Here is a 9,346-nt window from a genome sequence, read left to right as displayed (position 1 = left end):
CATCATTAATAAGGAAAATTTGGCTCCATCTCTAAATATCTGTTGTTCTGTGCATCACCCTGTGACAAAGTTTCCTTCTCGGGAACAAAGTGAAAGCAAAACTGAACAAAACCAAACGAAGAAATTTAAGTGATGAGGAATTTTGAATAACTATCTTCCACATATAATATGATAATTTTCAAATATTTGCATTATCACTTAGCCTTGTATGGTTGCTCATTCGTTCAATTTTGGCTGTAGCAGTTTACGTACAGCTTGATCTCACCTCAGAAAACAACAGGAAATAAATAAACATAAAATATTAATTGACCAAATATATATTTGTTAATTGTTTTGGTTCTTGGGGGAGTTATATATTTCAAAATTTCTTAACCTTTGATTAGTCTCGTTTTTCTGATCATCCATGCATATATCTTTTTCAGCTATTTTGGTATCCATCTATTTAGTTGTTTTGATTGATTGTTGACAGATGGTGGAAAATAAAACCAGAGATGAAAACCACCGAAAAGGGAACGAGAGTCAAGAAAATATTCGCTGAAAACTCAACAGTGAAAAAAGGTATTGCGATTTGGGGAATATATCGGACTAGTTGGAATATGATTTATCTCTCCCTTTGTTCAATTATTAACTAAACATCATGCACTAATTAAAGCTCAACAGAGTCCCCGTTATATTAAAAAATATATATATATTAATTTTGATATATTATCACCATAAAATATTGATACTATTAATTAATTAAAAAATCATATTTAAATATAAATTTTCAAATAACTATTATATAACTATTAATTAGGATCTCTCTAACAGTTAAAAATTGAAGTACATATTCAATAATTTAAGTTAGATCTCATTATTTTTATTGTAATTTTTTTATTTATAAAAATATTATAAAGTAAATTAAAGTATAATAATATATAAAAATTTATTATTATGCTACAATTCATTATAATTAATTTCGTTAGAAATGGTAAACAAAAGATTCAACAATGCAATTTTATAAATTTTTCCATCAATTTTATGTTACTCCTCTTATGCTTGATGTCGTCAATCTAGACAGAAGTAGTTCTCTCACTTCACACTCAACGTAACTTATACGGCTGACATTAATTCAACTCAAGACAATTCTCTCTCTCCAAGCCTAGTGCCACCAATCATGCACCCAATGTTAGCTAGATAGAATATCCCTAATTGAACTACGTCTAACAACATGAAGGCACGTCTGGTACAATTGTGAGTTTTGCACACAACAATCACAAATTTGGCCTTCCCATCACCTAAAAACTAGGGAATCTAGCATGCAATATAAGAAAATAGTTCTACACAACAACACCAACTTAGAAAAGCCATGAATTTCAACATGCAACCACTTCATAGTATCAAATCATCATTCTCTTTATAGCTTCTTCAAAACCAACTAAAAACTCAAAACATTGTATTTCATCCTCTAATTCAATCAACACATTCACAATAACATGAAATCAAACTACATACAACTCCAAAATTCATCCAGAACTTCAATTCTAACTCTCCTTACCTTAGAAACTCAAGAATCCAAAAGATAGAAGAGGAAGAATGATGACTCTAAGCAACTCCATACCAACACCCCAAAATTTCAGATTCTCAACTCTATGAACTTTGAATCACCACTCTGCTTCTCAACTATGGATCCTCACTCTCTAAAAAAAGTTGAGAAAATAATAAAAAAAAATTAGGAACCAAAGTCCTTATCTATAAATTTTATGAAGAAATAAACTTATGAAACCCATTTTTTAAGAAATATCTTGTATACCCTTTTTCTATAGGTCCAACTTGACCTTTGCTAAGAGATATTCGGTAAACAACTAAAAACTCAAAGAAATTCATAATTGCACTTTATATCACACATATTTCATTATTTTGTGAATTATAAATTTAAGTTTCCAAATTTTCATACATTTTTTTATTCAACAATTAACAATTTGAATTTATTAGTTAATGGTTGACATGATAAATTGTTATTGATGTAACATATTAATTACTAACATGTTAAGTTGACAAATAATATAAATCGATAGTGTGACATAGGGATGAGAATATACCAAGTCAGACTAGACTTTGAATATACAAGTCAAAGTATTTTATAAAAATAAAATTTAAGTCTGACTTATTATTTATTATAGGTTTTTTTTCTAGGTTTGACCTAATCATTTTAAAAGTTTGGTTTTCCATATTAATCTATTTAGAAGTCTACTTTACATTAACAATATTAAATAGGTCAATAAATTTTTTTTGGTTCGTCCCTGGATTATTCACCGTCAATAGTAGTGACTAATCTCCTCGCTACGTTGGAGGCACCTCAAAGGGTGGGATAGTTGGCCCCAAGATTTAATATAAAAAATAAATAAATTTATAATTGAAAAATTAAATTATTATTAATTTTGCAATTTTCACTAAATTAAACTTTTTTACATTTTCTATTCAAACGAAATCAAGAAGTGAAAAATTTAGTAGTCACATCTTTTCATGTTATTTTTCTTCATCTGTATGGTTGTTTATTTAGATTTTAAATGAGATATATGAAATATTTAGAAAGTTTTTTTTTTTGTTAACATTGTCTTCTTTCATTACATTATGCATGACTGTACATAGGAGTGTGCATAAGTAGACCCTCTTATGTTAATCTTTTATTTTTATTTTAAATTCTAAATTTTAATAGTAATAAAGAACTATTTTTTTCACACAAAAAAAAATGCATGTGTATTTAAAATAAATTTGTTGACTTATTTAAAATTAAAATCTTGCCTTGTGTATGCAGTCGCGTTAAATCTTGGGGCCAGCTATCCCACCCTTTGAGGTGCCTCCAACGTAGCAAGGAGATTAGTCATTACTATTGACGGTGAATAATCCAGGGACGAACCAAAAAAAATTTATTGACCTATTTAATATTGTTAATGTAAAGTAGACTTCTAAATAGATTAATATGGAAAACCAAACTTTTAAAATGATTAGGTCAAACCTAGAAAAAAAACCTATAATAAATAATAAGTCAGACTTAAATTTTATTTTTATAAAATACTTTGACTTGTATATTCAAAGTCTAGTCTGACTTGGTATATTCTCATCCCTATGTCACACTATCGATTTATATTATTTGTCAACTTAACATGTTAGTAATTAATATGTTACATCAATAACAATTTATCATGTCAACCATTAACTAATAAATTCAAATTGTTAATTGTTGAATAAAAAAATGTATGAAAATTTGGAAACTTAAATTTATAATTCACAAAATAATGAAATATGTGTGATATAAAGTGCAATTATGAATTTCTTTGAGTTTTTAGTTGTTTACCGAATATCTCTTAGCAAAGGTCAAGTTGGACCTATAGAAAAAGGGTATACAAGATATTTCTTAAAAAATGGGTTTCATAAGTTTATTTCTTCATAAAATTTATAGATAAGGACTTTGGTTCCTAATTTTTTTTTATTATTTTCTCAACTTTTTTTAGAGAGTGAGGATCTATCTTTTATCAAATCCATGGTGATACAAAAATGGGTTTCATAAGTTTATTTCTTCATAAAATTTATAGATAAGGACTTTGGTTCCTAATTTTTTTTTATTATTTTCTCAACTTTTTTTAGAGAGTGAGGATCTATCTTTTATCAAATCCATGGTGATACTCGTCGAGCTTGAGGAAGAAACTAAGTTTAATTCTTATAAAATATATATTTTTTATTAAAATAATTCACGCAGTCGTTCCAAAAACAAATCGATACATATTAAATTTATTTTCTTTTATAATAATTTAAAAATTATAATTTTAATTAATCAATAACATATAAATTAACTAAAATAATCTCTGATTTTAAAATTTTAAAAATAGTTATTATCACTACTTAAAAATAATCTAACATAGATTTATCATATTACCTTCAGAATAATTAGAATATGAAATGTAATTTAACATTATATATATGTTATATCTTAATCAAGTGATAGTACTAATTATATTTTAAATTTTTAAAATATATACAAATCAAAATTAATATTTAAAATAAGAAAAATATTTTTAAAATAAAATATCTGTTAATTGTATATATATTATACTTTATACATCTCATTAAACGCACTATCATTCGACTATATGATACAAAAATTACTTTCTTACGATAATTTGTGTTTAGATAAATGGTTAAGAAAATGAGGTTAATTATATCTTATGTTTTTTTAGATGTAATTTTTTTTTTTATTTTAGACACTAATCTGGTTCACAATATTATGATTGTTATTGACTTGACTAGAAATTGTTACATATGATGAGAATTAAAAAATCGTATTAAGTTTGGTGAATAAAGAGATTTCTTAAAATTGTTTTCATTTTATATCAATATAATAATTCTTTAATCTGAGGGCCTTACTAGTAGTTATACCATTATCATTACTTATAGTATTGAGATATTTATCCTCACTTTAATGAGAGAAAAAATTACCCCACTTTCTCGCGGATACGAGGAAAAACAAGCCATGTGAGATTCATAAACAAGAATTGATGGAGAATGGAAATAAGTGAAGGCATTTAAGCCTTCACATATGTTAATTAAGTGCCGGCATCAAGGTACAACATGCGGGTACGAATGACCTTGCAAAATTTTCAATTTCTTTTGGAACAAAACTTAAATCTTATATTTGAAGTGTTTAAATTATTATTTAAAATTAAAATTTTACTTTGATAACTTATTCAATTAAAAGAATATTAGAGGTTATTATTAACCTATATATAATAAATTCGTTTTAATTAAAAAGTTTGCACTAAAAATATTTAAAATAGTATAGATAAGTTTTTTATTTTTCGTCAATTCCCTTGCCTTACAAGAGATGAGTGATAAATATGCTCAACAAGCGAATCAAACGGCCAACATCATCATCAGACAACACTATGGCTATGTCCACGACTCCAATTACTGTCCATTTGACAATAATGTACATTAGATTAGAGGTCCCATCAATATCATTTCCAAACGTTTCTTTGATTCATCGCTTATCCTTGCAGATGGAGGGGACGGTGACCATATCCAGTAATAATACAAATTAAAGTAGTTTTACATGTTCAAGCAACATAAACCAGACATAATTAGTTCAACAGTTTTCGGCAGATTAATGGAGGCCACGTTTCCATATTTATACTTAAACGAATAAACAAATTCATACATAGTTCTATTTGTAATTATTTTGAACCGTTGAAGCGATGTGTAGTATATCTGTATCAATATTGTTGTTGAAAAATACTTTTATAGTGTGTGTGGATGAGGAATTTATATAGGATAATTTATTTATTCGAGGAATCAAATTATCATATTTAACCTAATAATTTAAAATTTAAAAAATTTGAATTGACTCATCCAAACAAAATATTTTAAGAATGATAGAAATTAAAATTAAAGTAATTCAAATACTAAAAATTTAAAATTTTTTGAATTTGTAAAATTTTTAATCCAAACACACTATTAGGGAAGGAAACTGCGCAATCACGGTATCTAACACAAATATTAAATAAAAGCAGACAGAATAAAGAAGAACATAAAATAGAAGTAGCGTAGTATGACCGTATGGCATCTCCTTTATATACTTACGGTTCTTACTTCTTTTCATATTGGATTAATCATAGTGATAGAATATATGACAATCTCATTGATGTGTGTCCGTGGCTTTCGATTACAGAACTTCCTCAAACTTTAATTACAATAATAATATTAATATTAAATTCTAGAAAGAAAAACAAAAGGACGATTAGAGCTAGGGGCCATGTTGTCCCCGTTAAGGAAAACTAGCCACACACGGTGACATATATTGGGACTTATTTACATTATTACATTGATAATTAAAAACAATTATAATTCACTTACAAGTAAAATCCAACACAGTGTAGATTATTAAATTTTATAGCATTTTTATGCTTCTAAAGAAATTACTCTTCAACTATGAAATATATTCTTAATGTAAAATTTAAATAAATAAAAACTACTAGGATTAATGTTTAGATTACGAATGATACAAAACTTTCACTCTAAAGACATGGATACATATTATAATGCTTAAGATGAAATTCAAACCTAAATGTACATGTTTTCGCTAAATAGACTTGGTATTGTTCTTGGGCAAATGCGGAGCATTGATATATAGGAAAGGGGGGGAAAAAGGTATAAATACAATACACGTAGAAATAGTACGGGCCGCTACATATATACACTATGAACCAAGTTGAAGATTATTTGAAAATTTTATTGTGGAATGGCTTCCCCTTCCTAAACACACACAAAAGGGAATGCTTTTGTTGATTCTACGTTCCAAGTTTCGTTGGTTGGAGCTAACATGAATGTTGTTGAACTGATTCATCCATCTACTATCCTTCGGGTACCTGGTAATAAAATTGGATTTTTTTTACCCATACTTCTTAATAGGTAGAATCAGCAACTAACATAGACGAGTCATAAGTCATAACCACGAGAAAAAAAAAAAAAAAAAAAAGTTAACAGGAAAAACAATCATCTAAAATATAAGATATTAGGTATAGTTGATAAATATCACGATTTCACTTCTACATCTTTTAGCAGAGGAAGGCTGTGGAAGATTCTCTCTGATTTTATATCAGATTTTTCCCCTATTAATAATTTATAAATCACTGTTTCGGACTGGGTCAAAGCTACTGAAAACAAATAAGTCACATTCTTCTTTTTTAAAAAATAATGAATATCAATATATAAAAGAAATAATACATTTTTTTTTTAATTTTGTTTTCTGATTTCCGTAAAAAAAATCTTAATTTTTTGGGGAAAAAGGTATTTTATTGGTTTGTTTACGCAATTTGGAAAGGTAAATATGGTTGATATGTTTCCCTTATGCAATTCAACAACCATCACTCTAATCTGGTTGCTTGCACACCACATTATTCCGCAAAAATATAAGATGAACAGTAAGAAAACAACGTTGTCAATAAATAAACATGTTGATGATAACATAGCCTCGTGTCTCTCCTCCATTTCAGTCACAAAATCAAAACCACAAATCACACATACTTTGACCACTCAGAGCCTGCCATCACAAACCCTCTCTCTCTCTCATTCATATAGGTACCCCACTCCGATATTTCCCTGGTGAAACCACAGAAGCAGCCTCTCTTTCTTTTTATAGGAGAAAAAGGCTAGAGAACTATCCTTTTCTTTTTTTCCTTCTCTCTCCTCCTTTTCTGCTACACTTGAAACCCTAATATATACTTGATAACAATCTGTATGTAGTAATAATCCAAATCCCAGAACAAAGAGGCAAGAGCAAAGAAGGCCCTCCAGAGATGAGAGATGAGAGATGAGAGATGAGAAGGTGTGTGTGGAAGTATTAAATGCATGATGATCCGTGGGGTGTTTATTCCCTTGTTTACGTAACACCCTTTTGCACAAACACAGATTAAGTAAAAGTGTGAGGCAGTGTTGTTGCAGAGGCTTTAAGACGTGGGTGGGAGGAGGCACTTTCTGAAGAAAACTAGCTTGTCTTTCCACAAGAAGAAAAATCTTTCTCTTTTTTGTCTCGCTCCCATACCTCATTCTCTTTAATACTATTACTATGTGCAAGTAATCAAAAGCTCACCCCCACTTGTCTCCCTCACGTCTTTCCATTTTCTGCTCTCATGGATTCGGCCAACACCAGCGGCAGTTTGCAATCCTCAAGTGGCGCTGACGAAGAGTACGACTCACGCGCCGAGTCATCGCCACTCTCTGCCTTCTTAAACAACCAACCTCCACCCACCCAACTCGCTCCCTTCAACACCACCAACAACCTCCAAAGCCCACTTATTCCAACGCAACACCACCATATGTTCGACCCTTTATCAAATTACTTGGATCCAATTACGCAAACTTCAACGCCGGTTCTAAACCTTGACATGATGTGGTCCAAAGCCTGTAGATCCGAACCAAACCATACCCAAACCGATCTCGAAGCCTTTGTGACAAGTCAAACACGAGGCAATAGCGGTGCTTTTCCTACCTTGCCTCCAGAAAGTGGTTCCCGAGGAGCAATGCTTTCAGTGTCAGCCGCCAATAATGATCAAGTTCAAACCCACACCAACGTGGTTCGAAACCCGAAGAAACGGTCAAGAGCTTCTAGGCGTGCACCTACCACTGTGCTAACCACAGACACCACCAATTTCCGAGCCATGGTTCAAGAATTCACTGGCATCCCCGCACCGCCCTTCACTTCCTCTCCTTTCCCGAGAACCCGCTTGGATCTCTTTGCTTCACCAACTTTGAGATCCAACGCTTTCGACTCTCCCACACCACCACCACCACCTTATCTTCTTCGCCCCTTCGCACAAAAACTCCAACTTCGAGGTCTTCACCCTTTTCCTCCCTCCTTTTCCAACACCTTAACTAACTCTACAACTAATTCAACTTCCATTAACTACCAACAACAACTATCCGAACATTTTGGGCTTGTGAAACAGCCTGTGGAAGCATATCCTAAGTACCCACTTGTCAACAGAACCCAAGAAGCCTCCTTGGAAATTCCGCCGAATCTAAAAATGGGGGTGTTTGAGGAACTGGGATTGAGACAGAACCATGTTAACACCGACCTGGGGTGTCTTCATCAGAACATGGTCTCGTCAACATCGGTAGGAGTGGGAGCATTGTCAAGTGGAAACAACAATAACTTGAGTAATGCTAATTCTTCAACGGAATGGGCCCAGAGAAGGGGCACCATTACCAACAATGATCGCGATCACGGAGGAGGAGGAGCTCTCAGTGGCACTGTCAACTACACCGACATTGCAGAAAGAGTCACTAATACCAAAGTACACTCTTCATCGGATTTTCATGGAGAGAAGGGGCCAGACTTCACTGTAACTGCCAGAACCCAAGGTATGGTCGAATCCTGGATTAATTGTTCTTCTGATTAAAGGAATATGGGCCACCCAACAGAATAAGAAGCTAGAAGAAAAAGGATTGATGTTTGTGATTTCATAAAGTTTAAAGCACCAACTAATGCTAGTATAATTCTTATGCATCAAAGACAGAATCTTGGTATCCTCATCTTAACTATGACCATCAAATTAATTATTTAAACACTATTTTTCATTTTTCATTTTTCATTTTTCATTTCTCTTTTTTCTTTTCATTGTGTTTCGCTTTGCTTCTCCTTAATTTATGTGTAAATAAGTAGCAGCTGACTCACTCTCTATCTCAAATATTGAGTTGTGCTTTTAATCATCTATACAAAAGGATCCTGCTGGTTTCAAATGTTTGTTTATCACTTTATATATTTTGCGTCTTTACTATGTCAAATGGTGTGAGATTATAATATATGAATCTT

The 9,346-nt window shown here is 31.1% G+C and overlaps 1 protein-coding gene across 1 annotated transcript; it reads left to right on the top strand.

Moving 5' to 3' along the window:
- Window positions 1–7,664: 7,664 nt before the first annotated feature.
- On the top strand, window positions 7,665–8,933 carry LOC109789580 (uncharacterized). The gene has a single exon (XM_020348559.2). The coding sequence runs from the start codon at window positions 7,665–7,667 to the stop codon at window positions 8,931–8,933; it is 1,269 nt and encodes a 422-aa protein (XP_020204148.1).
- Window positions 8,934–9,346: the final 413 nt, after the last annotated feature.

This window comes from Cajanus cajan, chromosome 2 (genome assembly GCF_000230855.2).
Source record: "Cajanus cajan strain Asha chromosome 2, NIPB_CcT2T_4, whole genome shotgun sequence".
NCBI classification, from domain to species: Eukaryota; Viridiplantae; Streptophyta; class Magnoliopsida; order Fabales; family Fabaceae; genus Cajanus; species Cajanus cajan.
The sequence above is the reverse complement of the archived record's forward strand: the minus strand, read 5'-3'. Positions and strand labels throughout refer to the sequence as shown.